At 44.0% G+C, this 26,653-nt stretch overlaps 2 protein-coding genes across 4 annotated transcripts in view; one reads left to right on the top strand and one right to left on the bottom strand.

Moving 5' to 3' along the window:
• ralgapa2 (Ral GTPase activating protein catalytic subunit alpha 2) overlaps positions 1 to 7,852 on the top strand; it is an 84,471-nt gene extending 76,619 nt beyond the window's left edge. For 2 of the 3 annotated variants that reach the window (XM_069151874.1, XM_069151872.1), the window contains 2 exons: positions 2,446 to 2,567; positions 7,576 to 7,852. In XM_069151874.1, coding sequence (XP_069007975.1) covers positions 2,446 to 2,567; positions 7,576 to 7,733 — 280 coding nt within the window. In that variant the 3' untranslated portion in view covers positions 7,734 to 7,852. Of the gene's footprint in view, positions 1 to 2,445; positions 2,568 to 4,555; positions 4,616 to 5,610; positions 5,635 to 7,575 lie in introns of all 3 variants that reach the window. The other variant, XM_069151873.1, reaches the window with a different exon arrangement.
• Positions 7,853 to 13,302: 5,450 nt separating this feature from the next.
• Positions 13,303 to 15,043, bottom strand: insm1b (insulinoma-associated 1b). Its single transcript, XM_069151782.1, has one exon. The coding sequence runs from the start codon at positions 14,827 to 14,829 to the stop codon at positions 13,339 to 13,341; it is 1,491 nt and encodes a 496-aa protein (XP_069007883.1). The 5' UTR covers positions 14,830 to 15,043; the 3' UTR covers positions 13,303 to 13,338.
• Between the last annotated feature and the right edge of the window lie 11,610 nt (positions 15,044 to 26,653).

Genomic DNA, 26,653 nt, shown 5'->3' with positions numbered 1-26,653 from the left:
GGATAGAGGGCAGCGGAAGGAAGTGGTGGAGGAGAGGCGTGTGTCGCAGTCAGAGAGAGCGTCTGCTCCAGCTGGAGTCAATATTTGCTTTAGGAATCTCAATAACAGGCCTGCAGTCATCTGCATCTCTGATAATGGACAGCCATATGGCTCTGTTGACCCACGCTGTGCCGACGTTCTCTCTCCCTGTGCTCCCTTGTTTTTCATTTATTGGTTTCCGTTGAAGTTCTCTCATTTCTTTATATCAAGTCCTTCCTTGTCCAACATTTTGTCCTTTACTTGTCACCTCTCTGAACACATTTTGTTCTTTTTACAAACATCCCTACTCTCTATCTGAAACCCTGGATATGACCCACCGCACAGAGCTGTGACCCAGGTTACCATGGCAGCAGAGCCCGCGATGCCCACTCTTTGTCCAACACTGTTTCCAGCAAGTGACAGAAAACAGTGACGTTGCTTGTGTGTCTGTGAGTGGAAGACGGACCTAAAGCTCATGGGGAAGTGCTTGTATGTACTTAAAGTCCTGCTGCTCTGCATCTCCTAACTGGAGCTGTTGCTCCTGTAATCAGAGCATAGAGTATATTTAGTCTTACAACCCCACTTGTTTTAGCTTTTTTTTTTTTTTTTCCATTTGCCTTTTCATACTTGAGGTGGGAAATGTGAGCTTTTATTTAATGGATTATTTGGTGTTCTGTCCTGACAAGTGTCCAACTTTTACGTTTATCCAAGACTCAGATTTTGCAGCAAATTCACTGAGCAGATGAGTTTGTACATAGATGAGAAGTTTGTATGTTCTCCCGGTGCCTTACGTGAGTTTTCTGTGGTGGCTCCTCTCAGTGTCCAAAGACATGCATGTTGGGTTAGTCGGTTATTCTAATTGACCATGGATGTCAATGTGAGTGAGTGATTGTCCAGGCTGTACCCCCCCCCCCCCCTCCCCCTTCGCCCACAGTCATTTGGGATCAGCTTGTCTTTGTGATCCTGTTCAGGATAAAGTGGATACAGATAATGGCTGGACAGTATTTATTTCTTCTATGTGAACGTAATACTATTCATTTGGTTTTGCTGTTTTAAAGACATGGATTGCCAGTGGACTGTACAAAGTCCTCCCCGTTCCTATTTATTTTTTTTCTGCCCTTTCCTTTGTCTTATTCAGCCCTCTGTGCGTTTCTATCCGTCCCTCTGAGCAGCTTGGCCATCGCACCCTCTGGTGTGTCCCGGCTCAGGTGCCCGTCATCCCCGCTTTGCCACGGTTCCCCTCAAAGCCGTTGGTCACGGCTGCCTTGGCCCCTGCTGTGGCGGCATGTGCCCACTGCAGGCCCCTTTCCCAGTTACTGCCTGGTCCTATCTATCTAACCCAGAACAGAGCCTCTCGGCCCAGTCCAGCCTATCTCAGCTCAGCCTGGTTCAGCCTTGGCGTCAGCAACAGCCCAGTGTCACTCCATCTTGGCATCATAATGAGAGGAGGGGGAGGGGGGCGTCAGCATTCAGGGGCTAAAGCTGTGTGTGTGTTTGAGACTGAGAGTGAATGTGTTTGTCAAGCAATTTGTCAGGTGCCGTCGATGTCGGAAACATGGCCACAACTGACAGCTGAGAAAAATCCGACGGCTTCTCAAACATGTGCACACGCACACGCTGTTAAATCTCCAACTTCCTGTCATTTTATCATCACAGACCTTTTTACTCCACTAGTTCCCTGCACCATATTTCATCCAGCACTTGCCTCCATTCCACAACAGAGTTTGGACAATATATCTACGATAATGATATGATAATGGCCATCAGAATGTTTTCCACCCTAACCCAGCAGCCATTTTGCAGGCTTATTTATTTATTTACCAGAGCTTTCCCATTTCAAATCTAGCCATCCATCCTGCATGCTGGCTGCCCAGGCCTCAGTCCCTGCTTGTCACTCTGAATTTCAAATAGCTCCAATTTTCCCCATGATGGCACGGAGAAGTGGCAGGCAGCACATCGGGGAGGGTGGTCCGAGACATGCTGCCTGCAGCAGGGGTTCTATTAGAGAGACGAGAGGGATGAAAGGCGGGAGAGGAGAGGTTTTGAGCATCGTGCTCGTAGTGATGTATTCGTTCTTTTCTTTTTTTCTGATTATTTTGGAGACAGCGTTCTCATTTGGGGCTGTGCTGTTTGTCTGATTGTTCCATCTTTATATCTGGCTGGCTTGCTGATCATGGATCTGCCCTGCAGTAAAGCTGCAGCTCACGTGTTTGTCTGCATTACAGCACTGAAAGAAAGCAACTGTTGCTCTAATTTGGGCCGAAATGGTGTATTATGCAATACATAAATATAATTATTCTGAAATGTAATTATTTAATTGTATTTATTTTTTACAATACACTTAAATTACAGGTAACAGCTTTGTCTTTGACTTGTTTTCTTCTCCTTCATGTCATTATGTTTTCTTCTTTAACAAGACCTCAACAGCTATGAAGAGCGGGCGCTCTACTTGGAGGCCATTGTTCAGAACCACAGAGAGGTCATGACCTTTGAAGACTTTGCCTCGCAGGTCTTCTCGCCCTCTCCTGGCTACCCAATGAGTGGGACAGGTGAGAAATGAACCACACTGCACCGCTTCCTCTTCTTCACGTTCTTCCCCCATCTCAGCAGTGCTTCTTTACTTCTGACCATTTTCCTCTCATGACTTCTTTCTTCATCTCTTTTCTCACGTCTTTTTCCATATCAGTCTCCTACTCCTTCACAACACACCTGTTTCCCCCCTTTGCCTCCCCCTCCTCCCCCCTCCCTCCCTCCCCCTCCTCATTCTCCATTCTTCTTCACGCCTACACTCAGTGATGAATATCAAACGGCGGGTCGTGCCTCTTCACGCTGTCCGACTGACTTCAAACACTCGGCTTTCTCCACTTCCTCAAGCCCCACTTACACTATTTTGTTCATCCCTTCTTTTCTTTTTTTTCAAACAGCATCTTTCCATGCAATTACTTTCCTATGAATACAAGCAGCCTTTTAAATGGCATTTGCAGAGTGTGTGTGTGTGTGTGTGTGTGTGTGTGTGTGTGTGTGTGTGTGTGTGTGTGTGCGCGTCTTCATGAGCTCATTCACCAACACTTAAGAGATCGGACTGACAAACAGCAGCTCACGGATGTCAGCACAGCGCTCTTATCAGTCCATGAATAGGATGGAAAACGTGTCTTATCTTGTTCTTCCTACTTGTACCGGCTCTGATCGATCTCCAACGGCACTGAAATCAATACAGGATTGCACTTTTCCACTCTATTGGATCCCAACACACATTCTGTTTTGACAATGAAAGCTCTCCCCAACACCACACCGCACATGTCTTGTCATTGTCACATCTGTCAGGGCTCATATGTTTTAAAGGGGGTTTGAATGTATGCAATATTTTCCTCGTGTGTGTTGGCATTTGAAAATGAACTGTCTACAGTTGTTATTTTTTTGAGTGTGTGCCTGACTTCAGATACTCAGACAAGCAGGAGGTGCTCAGCCACATTACTTACTGTTAAAGCCTGTAAAATATCTCCCCAGACCCACCTGGAGGCGCCTCCTCTCACCTTCAGCACAATACTAGTTTGAAGGGAACATAAAGAGGCCAAGAGACAACTGGGAGGTGGTGAGCGCTGAAGAGAAAGATAATTGCTCAAACCTCAAAATGAGGACTATTCCCACCATGAGGTTTGTTGAGGCGGGTCAGAGAAGTTAGGCAGCACTGAAACTCTTGTTTCACAGCATGGGACATACAGTATGCTGAGTTCACTTCTTTTCAACACCAACTTGTCTCCAGAATCCATTTCATAGAATAATGTGATTTTATGTTTATTTGTGGCCGTTCATATTTAATGGAAAGTGCAAAGATTTTGACCCACAGTTGGTTCATCGATGAATTTTTCCAACCCACAGAAATGTTCGCACATTTGTAAGAATGAATTTTGTCAATAGGGATTAGAATTGTTTGTGTTTTTGCCCCTGTACGAACAATGACTTCAACTAGCAGTTATTATCCACCAATAAATCAGGTCTACAAAATATTAACCACAAAAAATTCTCCATCTTCTAAATGTGTTTATTAGTTAATATTTGAGAAACCTGAACTAGTGACAGTTTTGTATTTTGCTTTTAAAATCTTAAATGAATGTTTGATTATCAAAATTGTTGCAACAGTTTTTTTTATGTATTTTTATAAATTTGTGTTTTACTTTATTTGGATTTCCAAACAGGAAGGCTTCTTTGCTTTTTTCAGAACCATAATTATGATATGTGTAATGCTTCGGGTCTCACACACAGCATCTGAATATATTATATTAGTATTGCTTTATCATGCCTGATCCTCTTGTCTCATCAGGGATATTGTTTAATGTGGCCGTTATAGCTGGCTGACACTGCTCCTCATGCCGTGTGTGTGTGTGTGTGTGTGTGTGTGTGTGTGTGTGTGTGTGTGTGTGTGTGTGTGTGTGTGTGTGTGTGTGTGTGTGTACATACATACATCCATCTGCCTGTCTGTCCCTCCTGCTCTGGCTTCCATTGCTGCCACTAACATGTCATCCATGCTCCATGACAGCGTGCAGGCGTTGGCCGGGGATGGTTTGGGACATGGAGTACCCCTGGGCTAAACTGGACTGTAAGACTCTGCCTGCTTCCTCCACACTAGGCATGACGCCCAGCCACAGCTTGCCAACATCCATCCATTCATTTAGTTCACTGTGAGCTCCACCATCATCAAAACACTCTGGGTTGCGCTTGATTTAGCCCTTTTGTAAATGCAATGCAGGTCTAGAGTTTAACCAGAGCCTGCATGCTGATTGCTAAATGAAGCCCTCCTGCAGTGTTTTACAGATTTGCTGTAAGACATTTAACCTGAGCCCACTCGTATCAATCATCCTTCTCCTTACCGTCTTGGCTTGTCAGCATCCTCCCCAGCTTCATCCTCCATGACCCTGAATGTAACTTCAGTCTCTCTATGACATCATGGCCTCCTGCATGAGCCGGTCCATCTGCCATGTGGGCCACCGTCCCACCGCTCTGTTACACTTTGCACCGCTTTGCTTAGTTTGTAGGTTTTTAGTTATTTTATTTTTTTTTAGATCATTTGCTACACTCTTAAAAATGGAACTGCACATAAAGAAAACCAACTGTTCTGTCAGGATGAAACACGAGCGCTCCCATGAACCTGTGAGGTGTCTCAGCATCCTTCACTCCCTCTAACCCCTCTGCTTGGTGGGAATGTTGCTCAGACGCTTGTTTCCATGTGAACCGCCCATCGTTTGTGCTTTGGATTTCAAAATGGGCTCACTTTTGGAATCTGTGAATGAACCAATTTATCAGGTATCATCAGACATTATAACATTCAAGGTATCTGCAGACAAACGGCACTTGTTGATCATCTCATCACCCAAATCAATTAATCTTCTCTGACTTTTAAACCCTCCAGTGACAACTAACCACACCGTCTGAATGTCTCCTTCCAGAGGCAGCGGCCTGTTCTGCTGTGGTGTGTGTGTGTGTGTGTGTGTGTGTGTGTGTGTGTGTGTGTGTGTGTGTGTGTGTGTGTGTGTGTGTGTGTGTGTGTGTGTGCTGCATTCTCACATGATGCTCTACTCTGTTTTTCCCTTATAGATTAAAATACAGTTTGTGGTGAAGGTAAGCCCCGAGTTAGGTCGGAAGCTTGTTTTGGTCCAGCAGCTTTCCTCCCCTTCATTCACTCATCCTGGCTGCCCCCCCCCCCCTCCCCCAACCCCTTCTTTTTCATTCAGCACTAACCAAGCTTTATTTACTGAGTGCTCTGACAAAGGGGGAGGACAGAGAAACCAGGCTGTTTATTTGGGGGGGGGGGTCCTACTGTTTAGGCCGGGCTGGTAATTGAGAGTGATGCACGATGGGAACAATTAGCACCTGACTAAGTAGCAGCATGAACAATACGGCTACACTTCTGGCCCTCGCTTCTGCATGTGGCGCGCCTTTATCTCTTCCCTCAGCAAACACTTTTCTCCTTTCTTTCCTTTCCTTTCCCCCCCATCCCTCCACCCCCCGCCTCATTTCCTCCTGTTGGAGTGTGCCTGTTTGCCTGGGGCAGACTCTGAGACTAACACCTGCCGCACTGGAAGACGTCTTTGTCATCTGAAGCCTTGTTTGAACTGCTGCAGCGAGGACCGATGGGATATCGGGGCCATTTAAAGACTCTTTGTTTTCCTTCCCTCTCTGTTTCTTCCTTCTTCTTTCCCTCTGAAATGAACCTCACCAGAAGGCTTTAGTTTTGGTTGCGTAAGGAGCGGAAGTGAGAGGTTATAATGAAGCCAGTGATGACGCATCGGCCTCTTCTGGTTCTGTTAACGTGAGGCCATCCAGTGAAGAACTTCCTTTAGAAACGGATGTCATCAACAGGACTGTTTATTTTTGAATGTCTGCTAAGTGTGTTGGTGGGTGTTAGACCTGCGTCCTGTCTGTGTATATTACCTTTAATGGGGCTCCAGTCTGTCAGAGCTTCTTACAGTTGATGCTTTTTGTGCCTAATTTGTAAGACAAAGTGTTTACTGTCGGAATGAGTAGAAGAATACGAGAATGCAGAATTTGTTTTGTCCGTCAGGCCGCCCACATTTTTAGACAAGCCCGTCCCTTTTTTATATTCATATGCAGATTTGAGAATTCATGTTCAGACCCCTTCTCCTCCCCTCATCGCCCTTCACAATACACCCCCCCCAGCGTTTCATCCGTGGCCCGGCCTCCTCCCAGCGAGCCCGGCCCTGGATGCTGCCGGTGTCCACTGTGCTGCTAAGTGTCTGTTACTCCAGCCATCTGCCGTTCCTTTTAGCCGCTGCAACTTGAGATGCCTCCGAAAAATAGCAGGAAATAAAAGGATAGGAAAGAAAAGATAGGAAAGAAAATAGGCAACCAGATGCCATCTCAACAAAGCAGAAAAGTTGTTTAAACTGGAGGCATGGGGCCGGGCGGGTGCGGGGGGGCTGTGGTTTGGGTTTGGTCAGAGGCACAGTGAGGAAGTCGACGTTCACAATACTTGATTGTTCTCACCGGTATTTCATGCCCACCTCCGGCTCATTCCTGTTCGCCATCCCATAATCATTGATGTGACGTTTTTGTGAGAAAGGACGATGTTTGACAATTTGAAGGCTCCACGTGTTCACAACAAGAGCGTAATGTGTAATTTGATTTTAATTCAAAGCATTCTGCTTTCACACTGTGAACTATTTTTTTAGCCACAAAGGTTGCATCTAATTTTTTTATATTGTATAAGCATCTCAAAAAACTATTGGGAATAATGGCAGCTTCCCTTTTAACAAGCTTTGCTTCTCTCCAGCATGTGATAGCAGCATGTCGTTTCTGAAATGTTTCTTCTTAATTCTAATGACTTGTAGCAGAACAAACACGTTGGGACAGTTTCTATTGTAACTTTTGTAAACGTGGGTGAGAATCCTCTAACGTGGGTAATCTTGGTTTCGGGAGCAGCACTTGCATGACGAAGCATGCTGAGATGTACAACAGTCAAACAAAGTGGAGTGAACCTTTCCACTTCTCACCATCGCCGTCTCTCTCCATCATTGTGTCTCGTCTTTCTGTCCTCATCAGGGTCCTTCACCAGCAGTGCGAGCACCGAAGCTGGAAATCCTGCAGCAACAACGAACAGTGCTGAGCAGGTTTCTCCCATCATGCCCCGCGCCGCAAAGAACCGAGTTTCTGGAAAACTCCGCCGATCAGCCAGCGCTGTAAGCAAATCCTCCAACTGAGCTCCTCAACCGTCCCCTCGTCCCAGAGCAGCCTTTAATCTGTCCTTCAACAACCTCACACATCCAGCCGTGACTGCAAGAGTTTTGGGGTTTTTTGTTTTGTTTTGTTTTATTTTGTTGGGGGGGGGGGGGGGGGGGGGGCTGTTTTATTAAACATGTAACTGGAGCATATTGCAATTTTTAATTTAAGTGGCAATCATTGATTTTGTTGATACATTTCAGTTTGTTGTGGTGTTTCACTGCGTTGGCTGAGATGGACATGAGACTAAGCTATTTATGTTCATCTTGGTGGTTTCAGCTGAAGAATCAGCAGCATAGGAAGAGTGACCTGTGACCCAAATTTAATTTGAACTCCTCATTTTCTAGTTCACTCTCACTGCACTAGAGAAACATGTAAAGTTCTTACTATAGTGAGGGATGGGAGACTGCTGCATCTCATCTGTCTCAACACTTCATGTGAAGCCCCGAGTCGTCTGTGACACCGAGCTAAAGCTGCAGAACAGATTGGTATCCATTTCTAAACATGTCTGCCTTTTTACCTCTTTTTGCATCTGCCACAACCTTTTTGTTGTCTTGCCTGGTAGCATTTGTTGGGACTGTTTATGGACCATCCTCCTATAATGGAAAGGAGAAAAGACTGATGCATGGGGAATATCTCCCCAGGATGATCTGTGCTCGTTGCACTACTGCACTGGCTTCCTGTAACACATACAGTCAGAGGTTGTTGTTTTTTTTAACATTTTTGAACCCTGAGGGGACAATCAATGACGTCTTTCTAACTTTAGCTAAAATGAAATTTGTTCGTTTTTCTTTTTTTCTTTTACTGCTCTCATTTTCCTTTTTAAATGAATTCCAATGGATTGTGTCATGATTTGATTTATGCAACTCTGCTGGAATGAGAAAGGACTGCGTTTGTAATTGTTTTCTGATGTCGTTAACATGGGCTCATGTTCAGTAATTGAATAAGTTCCTCCTGTCTCTTTCCTCTGTAATCAGTTTCCTGTCCTGTGAAGCGAAGACATCGACATTCCAACATTCCCAACCAATATTTTTGCACTCGCTCCCATCAGTTAGCATTGAATGTTTCTCTTGGTTCTTGGATGTAAATTGCTTTAAATATGATTTGCTGATGTTTGTTTGCTACATGTCCATATAGAGAGGACTATTTGATGAACTGTTGTGTTGTCATGTTGTGTTGCGTATTAATTTGCTGTTTAGTGAAAAAATACCGCCAGAGCCTCAGGTGAATCTTAAATCCATGCACTGTGTGTGTGTGTGTGTGTGTGTGTGTGTGTGTGTGTGTGTGTGTGTGTGTGTGTGTGTGTGTGTGTGTGAGAGAGAGTTTCTTAGAAAGCTTCACAGTGCCTGTGTAATTGTGTAATTGTGTAATTTCTGTCCTGGAAGTTGATCTGTCGCAGCACCTTTGAACCTCATAATGACGTTTGAGTTTGTCGGCGCGGCGAGACGCCCGGCGGTCGCCCTGCATCACATCTCCGTTAAGGCAGCCTGAAACAAAGTGCGTCTCTTGAAGGTCGGTCTTGTGCTTCCCACAAAAACAACAACAGATGGATTTGGAGCGGTGGGTTCTCTGTTCAGTCTTCATTGTAGGTGGTGTGCTGCTCCGTCTTTACCTGTGACTGGAATCAAGTGGCTCCGCCTCCTTCCCATGATCCTCTCCCTATGTCGCCTCCTGAGGCCTCAGGAGAGGGCTGTGGTGGGAGGGGGGGGGGGGGGTGAGCCAAAGTTAAACTCTCAACAGCGAGGCCGTCAGTCTCACCCCTCCAACCTGCCTGCTGGGGTTGTCATGGTAGCCGGGTGTCACCTCCACCAAAACACACACACTATAGACTCACCCTATTTCCAGGGCTCCACTCAAGATCCGACTCTCTCCCATCTGTTGTACTACTATGCCTTACTTTCCCCGTGCTCCTCCGGCATCACGTCTCCTTTTGTTGGTTCATCCTCCAGCAGATTTATGGGGAATCCAAATAGCAAGAAGATTGACACCGGTATTTTTGCTTTTGCTTTTTTTTGAGAAGAATGTATACATATAGGCCTAGATCCCATCTATGCTCTTTTTAATATTATTATTTTCCCCAAAGCCACTTGAAGAAAACACCCAGGATGTAGATCTAAAGATTGTTGGTCATAGAAAATGTCTTTTGAAGGGGTTTGTGCTCCTCTTTTGGTGGTTTAGTTCCTGGAGGTGTTAGTTTGGACCAAGATAAGATTGTGTGTCTTATACGTGTGAAGAAAATGAACTAGTCTTAGTCTTAGTGTGATATTTTTTTTTTCTTGTTTTAGAAATCCTTGTACATTGTGTCAAATTTGAGGGCTTCATTTGCCCTCCGAATATAAATATATTAATGCCTGTAATATAATCTTTGTATAAGAGAAAGAGGGAAAAAAAGCTGGAAAATTTCATCATTACTTGTCAACATATCAAACTGTTTTTAATGACCGAAGTCCTGCTATCTTTATTAGAAATGTGAAAATTTAAACATTTCATTAAATCAATTTGAAATTCTACGCATCATTTCTTGTTTTTCTTTCTGAACAACAGCTAAGAGACGTGTTACAGATTTGGAGTTGTGAGTGTTGGTTTCATGTGTGTGTGTTTGGATGTGTGCAGCCATGACGGTGCTGTTACCGTGAGCTTGGTGACCCGGCCCAGCTGTGCTAGCAGCGGGGTAACCTGACCCTCCTCCCATCTGTCTCCCTGCTGCTCCGACCAGGCAGCACAATGGAGCTCAGCAGGAGGTACAGGTGCACCGGTGGCAGCACCTCCGGGTGTCCTGCCTCCTCCGGGTGTCCTGCCTCCTCCGGGTGTCCTGCCTCCTCCGGGTGTCCTGCCTCCTCCGGGTGTCCTGCCTCCTCCGGGCCAAACACAGACACAAGAAAGGTACTTGACCATAATTTGAGCCCTAAAACTCTCTCTCTCTCTCTCTCTCACTCACTCTCTCTCTCACTCACTCTCTCTCACTCTCTCTCTCACTCACTCTCTCACTCTCTCTCTCACTCTCTCTCTCGCTCACTCACTCTCTCTCTCACTCACTCTCTCTCTCGCTCACTCTCTCACTCTCTCTCTCACTCACTCACTCTCTCTCTCACTCACTCTCTCTCTCGCTCACTCTCTCACTCTCTCTCTCACTCACTCACTCTCTCTCACTCACTCTCTCTCTCACTCTCTCTCTCTCTCTCTCTCACATTATCTTACTACAAACTTCTTTTATGACTGTTTTCAGTTTCCACTCTTCAATATCTGTCTTGTTTCACTGATGTCTTAAAGGGGAGAGACACTAAGTTTGATTCTTGTCTTTGTCCTTGAACATGTGCAGAGTATCAACATGCAGAAGCAAGACGAGACACAAGTTTATGTAAATGAGATTTGTTGGTGTTCTTTTCTTCAGACTGGATGAAGTGTTTCCATCAGTGAGGTGCTGGAGGTTCATCTCTGTCCACAGCAGGTGTCTCAGAGTGAAGCTGCTCGTTAAATGACCTGAATACTTGAGGGAAGTCACGTGTTTTCAGTTGTGCCTCAATTAACTGAAAACCAACAAAAACGGAGCTGCGTGTGTTTTCTCAAGCAGATGGATGTTTTATTGCTGCAGAGATGAGCTCTGATCCGCCACCTCTTTGTCCTCCAGTCATGTCCTGACATGGTATGAAGAAGAGAATTTATTATTAGGTCCTAAGTGCTTCTGTGTGGCAGAGAAACGGCGTCTATGGAGCCGCCGAGGCTCGATTTACGGAGAAGAAGTCTGACAAACGGGATCGAAGGCAAAGGTTCGTTCAGGGAGTTTGGAGGGTTTCTTGTTCCTGTTCTGGAGAACTGAATAGAACCACCATGCACCATCTCCGACTGAGAGCTGGTGCAGACAAGATCTGACAAGTTAAACGTCTTTGGATGATGACATCTTTCAAACTTTTGGAGTCTAAAATGAATCTATTTCTGATGTTGCTCGGGAACCTCAGGAGGCCCGTAAACCCACAAACCACCTGATCGGCAATAAACAGTCAAGATTCAAACCTTTGGATTGTCTGAATTTATGGACAAAAATGGTTTTAAGCTGAAATCCACAAAACACCGTTTAAGAATAAATATATATAGAAACGTATTCGGGTCTTTTTGAACTGTTGATGTGCGCACATGATAATTGTTTCAATGTGTGTCCTGAAAGTAAGATTGTCCAATCAGAGGCCTTAATGACAGAGTTGTCTATATCTTCGTAAAGTAGCAAAATCATGTCATTTTTCATGTCATCTCTGCATGTAATCAGAAATATTTTTTTGTCAGCCTGACTTCCCCGGAAAGAAAAACGTCACAGGAGCACGTTAGTGAAACTAAAAACAAGGATCAACAAATGTATTATTTGAATAATGATCACCAAACCCGTTATTGACAGCAACATAAGTCTCCCTCGACAAATGAGGCGAATTTTCGTTCACATATAAAGTTAAATGTGCAGATTTTCACTCTGAAAAAAGTTGACGCGAGTTGAGACCATGTGTCGTTTTGAAAATATTTTATTTCGATAGACAACAACGATATACACATAATACAATCAAAGCGCTATAAAAGCCAACATTAAGAAAAATAACTTGTCCTTAAAAAAGATTGCATCTAAGGTAAGAGCTTTACGGGGTTTTTTTCTTTTTACAAGAGCTGTGGAGATTGAAGATTAAAAGCCGACCCACGACAATTAGCACAACTCATAAACGTGACAAAAGAAACAAAAAATAAAACAGATTTTGGCTATTACGACATGTAAACTGCCAGAACGATTCACAGAAGAACTCACAACAAACACAACAATAAGTTACATAAAATAATTCGAATAAATAAATAAATAAACATATGATGAAAAATATTGCAACAATCTTCAATATTAATAATAAAATATGTGCCAGCATTCAAACTTAAAACAATCTATGTTGACTTGTTTAAGGCAGTTATACAGCGGGATTTGGATGTGTATGTACGGACTAGGTTTATCTGTATACTAAAGGCATTTGTGGTTCTACTACAGGGAATTCTTCAGTCACTCTTTCTGTTCCCACCGAGACAAAGTTGAACTTCTGTTGTTCACAAACGAGCTTCAGCTGCAGTGATGGAGCGATCGGTCGGTGGATTCAGAGTTTGGATGGGGAAGAGGATTTCTGAGAATTTTAAGACATTTCTTAGGTCTAGAAGCTATTATTGAGCATGTGCTGTCCTAGAAAAATACCCTTTAACAGTCAAACTAACGCTTTGTATTATTTTTTTTTTTCTTGATAAACTAATTTGAGAAAGAAAATCTCAAAATAGGCCTATATGTAATTCAAATATAAAGAGAAGCATTAGACAATCACTGATTGGCATGGAAAAGACACCACTGAAACATCAAACCATCCTGCCTTTCATCGGCCTAAAGTTATGGCAGTGAGCATCACAAACTTTTAGTTTTGCTTTTTCTCCTGTTTGTTTGTTTGTTTGTTTTTAACACCAGAGCCACTTTTCTGTTTCTCTTTTTTTTTTTTTTTTTTTTTTACCCCCCCCCCCACCCCCCCCACCCCCGCCCCCCTCCTCTTCACCCCCATCAAAGGCACAAGTTCTATGTTGTCTTTAGCAGGCAGGGCGCACCGGCATTTGGAGCAGGATCACCTGCCTGTTCTCCGAGGGGTGGCACTTGTTTATGTGCCTGGTGAGTCCCGGCGAGCTGTAGAGAGTGGCGGGGCAGTACTTGCACGGGTAAATCTGGGAGGAGTGCATGAGGCGCAGGTGTCTCTCCTGACCGGCCCTGCTGGTGAAACTCTCCCCGCACACCGGGCACAGCAGGCAGTCCACCGGGCTCAGATTGAGGGGGCTTTGGTTTGAGGCTTCCTCTGAGGATGATGACGATGATGATGCTGAGGAGGAGGAGGAGGAGGAGGAGGAGGCTGAGGCTGACGCCGGCACCGGCACCGATACCGGAGCCTGCTCTGCCGCGCGGTCACTAGTTTGAAACCCGTGCTCCTCCAGAACTTTCTGTTGCAGGGCCTGGTGTCCCATAATGTGTTTTCTTAGGTATGCCTGTCGCTTAAACCTCTTCCCGCAGAACTGGCAGTCATATGAGCCATCTTCAGAACCCGATTCAGACAGACCTGGACTCGGGGTGTCTCTGTCACTCGTGTCTTTGGCTTCGTCGGAGACTGATTTGACACCTAGCGGTGGCATTTTGGCCGTTTCAGGCTTGATGCCCTGTGCGGCTGGCATCGCCGGTGCACCGGTGGTCCGGGGTTTGTGCCAGCGGCGGTGAGAGGCGAGGTTTGCCGGGCAGCTGAACATCTTATCGCACTCAGGACAACGATACTCGACCCTGACGATGCGGGAGCATTTGTGCTGAGCCAGAGAGAAGGGATCCGCGTACGCCTCCTTGCACAGCTGACACACAAACTCCCCTAAAGGTTTGTTTCCTCCTCCGGAGGAGGACGGCGCCCTCGGCTTCATTTCCACCGGCCCCTCTTTGATTTTGAGACCAAGCACTGGAGAAGTCGTCACCTCGTCTTCAAAGTTGAGTTTTCGAATGGCTTTGGGTTTCTTGGAGGCGGGCTTCGATTTGCGCTCTGTTCCTTCAGCTGCGGGTCTTTTGATGCCGACCCGGTTGCTCGGTCCCGGGAGGCTGCTGGTGGTGCCGCTGCGGCTGCTGTTGCTGGTGCCGATTTTCAGGTCGACCGGGGCGTACAGGAGATGGTCCAGGCCGGAGAAGGAGGCAGGTGTTGGGAATGACTCGGCAGAAATAGGCGAGCCCAGATTGAAACTTCGCTCAAAATATCCCCTGTCGTGCTCCTTGCTAATGGGCCGGGTGGGGCTGTACAGGGTTTGGCACACCGCTTCTGGGTTACCGAATTGTGCCGGCTTCTCCAGTCTTGGCACCGGCGCGTCAGATCCGGTGAAATCCGGCGATGCTGAGGCGCGGTCCGGACTGGACGCCACGGACATCGGCGGGGAGGGGTCCGTCTGACTCGGCAAGGCAGCTGGGGTGGGTGGCTCCTGGAGGTCATCTCCGTCTGAGCGGGTCCTGTAGGAAACATGTGCAGATTTCTTGTTTCGTTTTACCAGGAATCCTTTGGGCATCTTGGCGAGTTACAGCGGAAAGGCACTTCGGGGAGGTGGGTGAAGTCTAGAGTATCCAGGTTTGTTCAAAATATGGCAACACTAGAAGCTTATGGGACTTTATCTCCCCAGTATATCGATCCTTCTGTTGCTGAAATGTTTTCGTCTCTAAGGCATAGCTCCACTCTTTTTATGCCGGAATGATGCTATTGTTCTCGCCCCCCCTGTTGCAGCATCCCCGACCAATCGGATGAAACCAGGATCCCGGTGGATTCTGTTGTGGGAGGGCTCAGAGTCGGGCTTTGGTGGATTTCGTTGGAGGATGTGCAGATAGCTTAGCAGATGTACTGGCGGTTTATTACATTAACGTGTGCGTTCGGCCCCTCCCCGACAGAGACACACGCCGGGACCCTCCTCTTTTTACGGTCTGATGGGCCCCTACACAAATGCACACGTGCCACTGCTTTGTGGCTCTCCTCCGGGGGCCTGGAGCTGGCAAAAGGAAATGTCAGTCACTGCCACAATCATCACAATTTCGAATTAAGACAGGGTGAAACAAGCTTGGTTAAATACAAACCAAAAGCTCTGTTTCGACTGATTTCTGCTGTGATGCTTCTCAACAAGACAATTCACAACTCTGCCGCGTGCAGTGAACGTGCTGCCCAGGTTAGTTTTTGTTCATTTGATTTCTAACCACGCTTGAGCCTCTTTTACGCGCATGACGCACATGACGCAGGCCGACCAACAACGAAACAACCCCGTTTTACAGCCCCTTTATTATGTCTTAAATAAACACGATAGAGGGAGTGTTTCTTTATTTTAGGGCACGTGTCAGTCTCGGTAGTTTAACTCGACATATAAATCAGACATCTCGGTGCATACATAAGTAATAAGAAGGCCCTCTGGTCTTTGAGCACAATAGCCACGTCTGCCCGTGCTCAGATATCCTGTCTTTTTTTTTTTCTTTTTTTTCGTTTGAAAGGCAAATTGACCTCTTAACTGTGAAACGGGACTCGCGGCCAATCTGGCCCACAGCGAGACGCGTGCTTCAGACAAAGAAGGCCGCGGCCGAGGATCGTGTTGGAAAATGCTGCACAGATATTCAGAGCTGACATGGAGCTGATGTTGTTGTTGGATACAGACAGTTGAGTCCCATTCTGCTTCAAGAAGATTTGAAGTCTGCAATGAATCGAATCCAGTAGATTTTGTATGGCTTCATTTATTTGAATAATTTATTGAAACAAAACTAAGTTTCAACCAAACTGTCTAAATCCACACCCTCCTGTCTGCCTAACTAACGGAACTTTTTCGACAAATATCCTGTGGCCTCCTTTCTTTACCAACTTTGATTGCTGTGCGTATCTCATGCATTGTATTTTTGCCTTTTTCGTTATAATGGCCAAATGTATGCGGCAGTGCGCCACTTGGCAGAGAGCGCCTTCTTTTTTCCTTTCAGTCTGCAGACCAGGGAGGAATTAATCTCCACCGTCGTACATTGTTCCCCTCATTTGCATAAAGCTGCAGTATGACCGAGTCAAATAATTACACAATCGGAGCTGAGCTGCAGGTCTGCGCCTTCCTTTCAACAGACCTCGGAGTCCCGATCCGTCTCACCTGCCCGACAACAAACCGTTATGTTGCTTACAGATGGTTGAATGACAGATTTCCTAAAACGTAAAAACTAAAAAATGGAATAAAAGTTGTCACTGTTTTTAAGATAGAGTTTAAACTAAATAGAAACTAATAATTCGTGTTTTGATTCTGTGACTAAGTTTGACATTTCTTTTAAGTATTAACAATCACAATTTCTGTAAAGATTTAAGGTGTTTTATTTTCCTTCCCGAGCCACTCTGACTCTCCTGTGTGTAATATAATATAAGATAATATAAGATAAGATAATATAAGATAAGATAATAAAGATAAGATAAGATCATATGTAATATTTATAGATATTCTCTTAAATATACTTTTTGTTGTGGTTTGCTTCCTCTGCTCTGTTGCTTGATGCCTTTCAGTCTGAACATCTATTAGTCGTGGTTTGTTGGGGCTACAAGCTTTGATGGCATTTTAACGAGTTCCTCTTTCCCCCGAGATCATTTCTGCGGGCGCGTGGGCCGCTGCGCCGGCCTCGGCTGGACTGACGCATGCGCGTGTTTGCTCAGTGGCGCGTGCTGCCCTGCGTGGACGGGAAGCATAGGCGCCTAATTAGCATACAGCTGCTGCTGCTTTAATGCAGGCTCAACTACATCCTCCTAAACCTTATCACATAGGATTTGAAATGTTCTGCTTTCCTCTTGCTGATTATGCTGACAATGTAATCACTTCGATTATATATAAAAGTTAAAAACGTGAATGAATAATGTTTTAAAATGCTACTTCGTGATGTCACATATTTATTTACAATAGATCTAAATTTGTTCCGTTTTATGCAAATAGTCCCTTAAAAATGATATGTGAGTTGAACTGTTGTAGGTCTGGTAGTTTATGGCTTAACTGTACAACCAGAAGTTGGTGAAGCTGAAGAGGAATCCTTCTCCGAGCGTCTGACATCAGAGCTCAGGTCTTACTTCACTGCACCACCTACAGGATGAAGGCTTAATCCCGAGGACTCTGGGAAAGTTTACCTCCAGTAACCAAAGCTTAGTACTCAAATCTTTTCGCAGGCATCGCGGTGATGTTTCCGTTAAACATCGACGATGGTTACCGAGCGAGCTGTGGAGGAGATTGGTTATTTCACAAAAATTAGATTACATTCATTCTCACCGTAGTTGTACAGAAACCTCCTGTACTTCCCAGATGAATGATTGCCTCCATGTGCTGTGCCAATTTGAAAGAGCAAAAGGACATGACTGTAATTGGTGCTCACCACAGGGCCACCTTCACTGCACTGTCAATCAATTATTGTAATGGATTAGCTGAGGTCCTATTCTGGCTGGTTGTAATCTGATAGAGGGCTCTTTCAGCACCATGGAGAGAGCCAGCGAGGGACCCAGATTTAATCAGACTGGCTGTAGACACAGCACAGCCTCGCTTCAGCCTTTGTCCCCAAAAACGGAGCGCAGAAAGGAACCAACAAGAGAACAATGACACAGTAGAACAAAAGAGCCAGAGTTTAATGAAGTGATTGCTTTTTAAATGGAGTTCTAAACGGGCTTGTCCAAAACACATTCAAACTATTTCTACTGAGCAAAAACAGCTACAAGCTACTCCAGATGGCTCAGATCTTCTCCGTTCTCCTTCGTCCTTCGTTCAGTTGATCTGTTTATTAATCTACCTGTTTGTTTCCATGTTGCTTCTCCATTAATCTGTGCATTTGCAATTCACACACATAATTTTCCCCAATGTGGGTTAATATGTATTGCTTATTTCTACTTTGTTAATTAAGCAATTCATTACCCTGCTTGGCCTGAGAGCAAGTGCCTTTCCCCCTGAATAATGTCTTGTTGCTACTTGTTCACTTGCTGTTTTAGGACCAGGATCGTTACCAATGACGGCAGCAGTCGCTGCCACACAGTTCTCAGCAGGATCCCTTTAATAGATTTACCTGCTATTTCCAGTGCAGTTACAGGGATTTTACATAACTTGTTTTCTGCTTCATCTTGTGGTTTCTGAAAGAATACAGGACAGCAAAATTAATATAAAATGTGTTTTTTCTACATTTCAGATGAGCGCGAACTATTCACTTTAAACTAAAAGGATTCATGTTGTCTTTGATTGACTTTTCTGCTCCAGTGTAGAAGCAGCCAGTATATCCCTGTGCTTCTGATAAACCAGTTGATATGTTGAATGTTTAGTTTAGTTTATTTTACTTTCATTAAATTTAATATCATTCTATTTTTATTTGTATATAAATTGTATATAATCTGCTTTTTTTTAATATTTAATATTTTAACTACCTCTATTTTATATTCTGTAATTTAGTTCCAGAATAAATTTGCTTCTTGTCTGTCTGTCTGTCTGTTCGTCCGTCCGTCCACCCGTCCGTCTATCTATCTATTATCTATGTAAATCGATTTGGTCCCGATGATACCTCAGATGCAAACTAACCACTCAGTCTGCTGTTCTCTGGCAAGATCCTCGTGGCAATTTTCCGACAGCTAACTGGGACACGCGTCCTTTATTCCCAATGAGTGATTTCTCCTGGAAGACCTGGAAAACAATTCAATCTCAGGGAATTCAACATGTCGCTGTGAAAGCAGTCAAACTACCCCTGTAACGAACAACGATAGTAAAAGGTTTGTAGCAAGCTTCTGGTATAAGTGAGACTGTAGCACCCAGAAGATCAATGGGGAAATTGCCTGTTTGGCCACGAGAGCAACACAGAGGTCACTGTCTAGACTTTAAAGTGTACTTTAGAAGGATGCCCATGAGACCAGGTTACTGTGAAAAGCCCTGTAAAGTGGTATAGCTCTGAGCTTAAGACTAATGGACCTCATGGAGTTGACTGGAGCTGTCCCTGGTGTCATCTGTACTTTTGACAATGATGCTGATGACTACACGAGGACGAGGACAGACGTTCATGAGCTTTAATGACATTTCGGAAAAGCTTTAGGGAGCTAGCTAGTAAAATCATATTTTTGCAATATACACTCCGTGCTGCCGTTCACCTTCAGAGCGGGATTACAATCAAATTTAAGGCAAATAAAGTATGAAAGGTAAAATCGTAGATGCTTTCAGTTGTTATATCTAACATTGTGTTTACAGAGACATATGAACAGAGGCTTCAAAGGGACAACGCTCAATTTTCTTTTCTTGTAAAGAGTCTTTTATTAAATATATGTCTTCCTGCATATCAGGCATATCAGTGGCTGGAGCCCCCGGGGCATGTTTAGCTCTAATTCACTCATCAAAAACATCAGAGTGTCTCTTCTCTGCAGTCCGTTGGTTGTTTGGGGTGGAGCCCCCTGTCCCAAAGCATGCCCTGGAATGTTAAACACTAATTCACCTCCGAGCTGTGGAGGTGGATGAAGTGATTGTTCTATCTGGGAGCTGATTAAAACAGACTCTGGCCCATTTCTCCCCTCTGCGTTCACCTGTGACGTTCATCACATTCATTTCTGTATTCATGAGTGGATGAGAAAGCGCAGGCAGAGCGGAGGCCATATTCCAGATAATAAGGCCAGCGGGCTCCACATTCACTGCCACAGGTTTCCCCCTCTGCTCCAGCTCATTCAATTACTTCCCAAGAGTTCTCTGAGGCACAGCTGCACTATGGGGGTAAAGAGAAGCAAATTGAGGTGCACTCATGTAGACACACACGTACACCTCACAGATACAAAAAATGGAGGAGGCATGCACACTGTAGCAAGAAGCATACAAAGGATTTCACCGACAGGCGTTCAGCTCAGTCGTCTACGTTTGTCACAAAAGTATAAAAGGTGCATCCTCTGTTGCTCTCCGGCTCCCTGAAGATTCTCATTTTATTGATAACAACTCCATCTAAGAGAAAAGAAATCAAGGCCATTGCTCATAGAAGCCATATATGAGGTCATCATTATCATGATGGAAGTAAAGACAGGATCTGTATCATCTAGGAGCATGAAAAATGGACTCTGGCAGACCTAATGGGCCATATCCTTTATCTATTGGTCATCATCCATTCATCTAAAAATGGATTAGACCCATATGAAAATGTCTGTTAAATACATAACCATCCGCTTCTTGAATTATTTACATTAGTTACATGTGAAACGGTCACTAGAAGAGTGTCATTGCTCCAGGGAGACTGGTTGCTGTCCATGGTACTAAACGTGTGCCCTTAAGTTTATAGTAGCAGCTGTCTCAAGCTCTGTAAAACCCACAGGACCAATTGGTGCCCTGATGAAAGCCAAACTAAAAGACATTCACCGTTTTTCTGTAACTCCTACTCTCAGTTGAGTGAAAGTAAAAGTAACTAATTACATTTACTCAAGTACAGTTTTGAGACTCGAGTGTTTCCATTTGATGCTACTCTATATTTCCACTCCACTACATTTCAGAGGGAAATATAGTTTTACTCCATTACATTAATCTGACAGCTTTAGTTACTTTTCAGACGAAGATGTGGCACAATGGATAATATATCAAGCTTTTAAAATACAACACAAAGGTAAACATTAAACTAGAGGTTTCCAACATTTTTGTCCGCTGACATCTTGCAAAATAAGTTTCTTGTCAGAGTCACATTTCAGTTTCTATTACAATTTATTTAACAGCTCCATCAAATAGTGATTGGTTTTATTTCACTAAATATTCCAAAAATCTGATTTTAAGTAGATAAGTAGAATTTGTCATGCAGGACTTTGACTTGTATTGGTGTATTCTCATGTCGGTAGCCTTTACTAAAGGAAAAGATCTGAATACTTCTTCCTCCACTGCCCATAAAACATTAGTAATATATGACGTATGTGCCTTTTGTTGCATACTTTAACCATTGTTTTTCTCCTTTCATCGTGGTTGTTCTGTATATAGAGATTTACCAGTCTAAGAAATGTACAAAGCACTGTAAACATTTTGGGCTCCGCTGCGTAAGCACATCCCTAAATGAAGAGTACAGTAAGAGAAAAATAGCACATTAAGAGAAGAACCTTTTCTTGACATTTGATTCGGGAATGCCACATTTTCCAAACAAAGAATTCCCAGAATTGGCACACTCTTCATTAGATGGCATAATTTGCATTCTCTTATAATTATGTTGCTTCCTTGATTATTAAATGATCACCCTAATTAGGGAGCATAATAGGGTTAATCAGACTCGGCTCATCACACTTATTATTCCTGCAAAAAAATGAAGCAAAAAGATACAGTACTTGATTAATTATATCAGCCTTTTCATCAGCTGGGCTGCCATTCCCCCCTCTGAAATTAATATCATGTTGTAAATGGAAGGAAGGAGCTGACCGGACACAGACAGATGAAAGATTTCACTCAAATTAATTAAGCACTAATTATGCGGCGGGAGTTGGGAGCAGTTTGCATAATGAGCTCTATCAAAAGAGATCAGTCATGGAGAGGGGCTGTAGAGTTTCTATACAGCCTTCAGATAATACAGAGACACCACTGCACTGCATGAAGAGGGATAGCAGAGGAGTGGGAAGAAGGTTAAAGCACTTTGAGCTTTGAATCGGGAGGTTGAGAAGAGTTTTCTTTGGTTTGTCAACATGCCATGAAGCTGAAGCTTCCTCACTTGTGCCATAAATGTGGATTCTTCTTACTTAAAGATATCTCATCTATCTTGGGGCTGTGTGTGAATTTTATTTTTCTCCCAGCTTAAGAATCTGATCAGGAATTCCCTGATCCAGCAAGAGGCAACGAGAACAGAATGTATCTTTAAGTTCAAGCTAATCACCAACAACCTGCGTCCAACCTCCGGGGAGCTTTAAAGAGCCTAATCATCTCCCACTCCAATTCTTATGGTATCCAGTTATTGCTGATCAGGGACTACACTGTGGCTATCTATTTAGACAATGGGAAAAGGGATTAAACAGACAGAAACTCCACATCTTACCCGCCTGTTTAATCACTGCTGCTGTGTAGTGTATGGAGCTGGGTCACTTGAACTGATTTGTGCCACAGCAGCAGCAATCATGCATTGGCTAATCAGGGTGCACAGCCCGGCACTGCCCTTCAAGGTCTCCGAGTGGAATTACAAAGACTATGATTAGTTAATCAAATGAAGAACCCAATGTCCTTTCTTTATTTGTGTATACACCTTATCTAAATGGAAATTGTATAGCTGAGGCACTTCCAGAAGGACACATCTACATGTGAATGATCCTCCTTGAGCCCTTGGCAGTGAACACAGAATACGATCTTTCACTCCCAATCATGGTGTTATGGCATCGTGGAGACTTTTGCATGTCTGAATGCTATTTGTTGTCAATGCTCATGTGAATGATGCAATCACCCGCTCTGTTGTGAAGTAAATCAGGGAACACTAGAAAACAACTCTTCAAATGTTCATGATGATCCGCAGCAGAATGTTAAGATTGTATTATTTTGAGAGGGAAAAGCAGACAGGCAGCTTTGCTCATAGTAAATACAGAGATTCATCAAATATGTGAAAAGCAATTATGTCCTCCATGTCTCACAGTTCATATGGCCCAGATAGAGTTTTACTCAGATGATTCACTCTTAAAACAAGTCATGGTAGTAACGCACCTCAACATAGCCTTTACAATCCTTTTGGCTCATTAGAGTTTGAAATTATTGATTGTAATTTCATTTGTTGCGTGTTGTTGTTATTAAGCAGTGCTGTTAAGCAGCAGTAATGTAAGATAATACTTGACATAACATACTTTTCATGAAAATTAAGGGAAGGCATGCAGTTTCTATGTTCTAAGTTTGTCTAATAGATAAATCTACGCTCATCAGACGTCTGACATGAGGGACCGTGATCAGTTTTAAGCTTTTACTGCATCCTGCATTAACAGGATAATGCTAAGGAAAAACAGCCACAGTTAAATTGCAAGAGTTTTGTGTAAAAGAAAAAGTGCAATCAACTTTAGCCAAAATTGGAGTATCAGTAGCTTTCCTGTCAAACATTCAATAAACATAAAAGCTTCTATAGCAATCTAATATTGAAGCTTTTTGTGGCAACGGGTTATTTGATCTGAGGGATGGATTCATTTTTAATGAGTAGCATAAACCAACACACTGGAATGCCTCTTAAAAACCCACAATTTAGCTTTATAAGTATGTTTTTGCAGTTTTCATAACTAAATGTGCGCCAAGTTACGTTTAGATCAATTTGAAATGAAGTCATGTTTAGCGGCAAAGCAAAGCTTCCTCTGCCTTCTGTCAGACATGCTGTTAGACATTGGGACTGTTGTACCTAAAGACAAAAGAATTTCCCTCCACAGCTTTGTGATAACTTCCTTTCCAGGGCGGCAGACTTGACCTGCACACTCCTCCTCGAACCACCTCTATTATTTGTTGGTGACAGCAGCCCTTTGGAGTGCCGGGGCCTCCCTGAACGGGGCGGGGTCGTGGATGTCCCAATCCATCTCTGTCTGCCAAGCAATTGATTGTGATTTAGCGCACGGAGCAGGAGATGGCGGGGTCCCATTCTGATGAGCGATAGGTGGGAACCCTTTGACTCCCAGCACATGGCAAGCAGAGGCACGGCTATGATGAGGGGTCAGAGGCAGCTGGTGGGGGTAACTGGGGTGGATCTGGGGGGTTGGATGGAGGCAATGTGGGGGTTGTGTGGATCACAAGATAGAAGGTGTCAGAGATCCAGGACAAAGCCCCCCAAGTCTATCACTTAGCCCATCTATCACCCGTGCAGCTTCGTGGTTAGTAACGGTTGCTAGCTAATTGTTTCATCATCGGGCGGATCCATCATCAATGGAGGTGACAGTCAGTATAAGGAAGTGGGGAGGCCACACCAAAAGTATGAGGCCATCCATGAGGGGGCTTTGTGCCAGCTGCGTGAAATAAGTGGGTTTTTCCCCGTCAGGATTCTTGATTAAAAAATGAACAATATTAGCGCACCAAATGGAGCTTTGCATCAGAGGTTGATCGCTCGGGCGTACAGGCTGCATGATGTCTGTTTAAACATCAGTTCATGGGTAGACTTGATACAGCTGATGGCATTCAAAGAAATGATCAGCTTCTTTAGCTTTAAACTCAGAAAGAGGATTTTGCCAATATTATGCTCTCGGAAACTCTGAGGACATATCTGCTCTGATTAGGAGAACAACATGTGTTTAGTGTGAACAGGATATTCTTGATATCCTGTCAGATGCTCTAATTTTCCAGTTCTCCTCACCAGACCCCAGACAGATATGCACAATGCACGATATCTGACTGGAAATCAGAGGGAAAGGGGCCTGGACTTCTATGTTTAATTTTAAAATCTCAATACTCAGGAGCGAAGTTCATCCCACTCTTCAGTGAGCTTTGTTTCCCAGTTCAGGCGGTGTGAGATACAAGCTGTCCTTGGAAGGATGTTAAGCTTACCCTGTGAAGCCGCGCTTCACTGGGCTGATCCGGCAGCTTAACTCCAAAATCAACTTGAGACCAGCCTTGTTAGGAATTGCACTGTATTATACTGCATTTTTATATCATGAAAGGGTTATCTGCTGTTTACTTGATATCATCCATCCAGCCATCCATTACTGACTTATCCTTTTCGAGGGTTGTGGGGTTCTTCAACTCAGTAAACAAAGGCCCCAGCCGGCAGGTTTGAACCCACAATCCTCTTATTTTATATCCTAATGATCCAAAAGTTGTTGTTTTTTCACACATAATTTACATCACATCAATCAACTCTTTGTTGTCTGTAACTTTCATGATTTTACATCTAGCAGCAGTGAACTAAGGCCGCTGTATTGTCAATCACAGGAAGTTGTGCCAGCCGGGTGAGCATCGTAGCCAGTAACCTGATCTGCTGTTGACAGAACAGGGACAGGTGCTCCAGCCAAACTAATCCATACATGCATGCTAGACCCAGGTAATCCATTAAGGCAGATTGATTCAAAGCTTTAAAAGACCGTTCTTCAACAGTCCCTGGCCCTGCCGTACCTTTGCTGTTGCCATGATACCAAATTGCCATAATTTAAGATGGCCTGAATTGGGAAGGGGAAAGAATGTTCACTGTTGGCCCAGCAAATACGGGAAACATTTTGTTACACAGGGGATGAGGAAACATTTGTGGAAATTTTGTCTGAACTTTATGAAAGCAAAATCAAATAGCTGGTTGGTTTGTCATCTGAAATATTAGATACATAAAAAGATACTTTATTCAACCCAAGTTTTTTCACTGCCACAATATTGAGTATGGGACTCATGAGGTTTGGTAGCATTGGGTTGAAGTGGATATACGTGAGGACTGCATGACCATTTTATATAATAGCCTCGAGTATAAAAAAAAAAAAACCCATATAAACCAGAATTCACTTTGATTCAGTGTTATTATCAAACCCACTCCCACAAAGTCCCAAATGCCAAATAAAGGTTTACAGGCAGAGGCCAGACATCTGCTGCTGTCCTATTGGTTGACAAGCCAGCAGCAGTCTCACCTGTTAACCATAGCCCAGTGCATGGTAAACACCCTCAGTCAGACCTATGGGCGAGAAGGAGCCCATCTGGTCATCAGCATTAACAACCAGCTCTTAAACAATGGCTTCCAGGAAAAGGAGAAGGGCACAACAGGCAATATCAGCCAATAAAAACAGGCTATGCATGACATTTAGCGCCTGATGCGGGGCTTAGCGGTATACAGGTTACCTACTGCCCACATCAGCCCCTGGCAATAAAACAAAAGGCAATCTCACCGAGCGAGGGGATGCTGTGCATAAAGCTGCCTTCTTCAGTTGTTGATCTCATAATTTCTCTATAAAGATGCAGACAGCGTAAAGTTAAACGGCAAGAAGGGAATTATTGTCAGGGTGCTTTCACATAAACATCAAAAAGCTTTCTTTGTACAAACAGTATTTGGTGAAGAATGGCTCGTTTGCAGGGATGTAAAACAGGAAAACATGGGACAGATAAGAGGAGAGAACCACGTGAGAAGATAGATGTCAAAGGAGCTCAGTCAGTCAAGACCATTGAAGTGTTATTTAACTAAACAGTGCCACCTTGTGTTCTGTGTTAAACTTAGAATACTTTGAAATCGCAAATGTAAAAAACACACTTTGTATCTTTGTCCTATGAAAAGATTGTGATTATTTGATTGCACACGTAATCTATTATCCTAACTTTACTCACTGATTAGTCCTCCACAGCAGGTTTCCAAACAATGCCAACCCGCAACACAAAGTGGTCCGAAGCAAAGAGCAACTCTGCTTTATTATATGATGGGCGCTATTTTTATGATAAGGATGCAAAGAATGGCGACAAAGTGTTCAAATGAGATGGAGAG

The sequence above is a fragment of the Embiotoca jacksoni genome, unplaced genomic scaffold (assembly GCF_022577435.1).
Source record: "Embiotoca jacksoni isolate LCO1_2020_lvr unplaced genomic scaffold, fEmbJac1.0.p SCAF_18, whole genome shotgun sequence".
NCBI lineage: Eukaryota > Metazoa > Chordata > Actinopteri > Embiotocidae > Embiotoca > Embiotoca jacksoni.
This window is presented reverse-complemented; position numbering and strand designations above follow the sequence as displayed.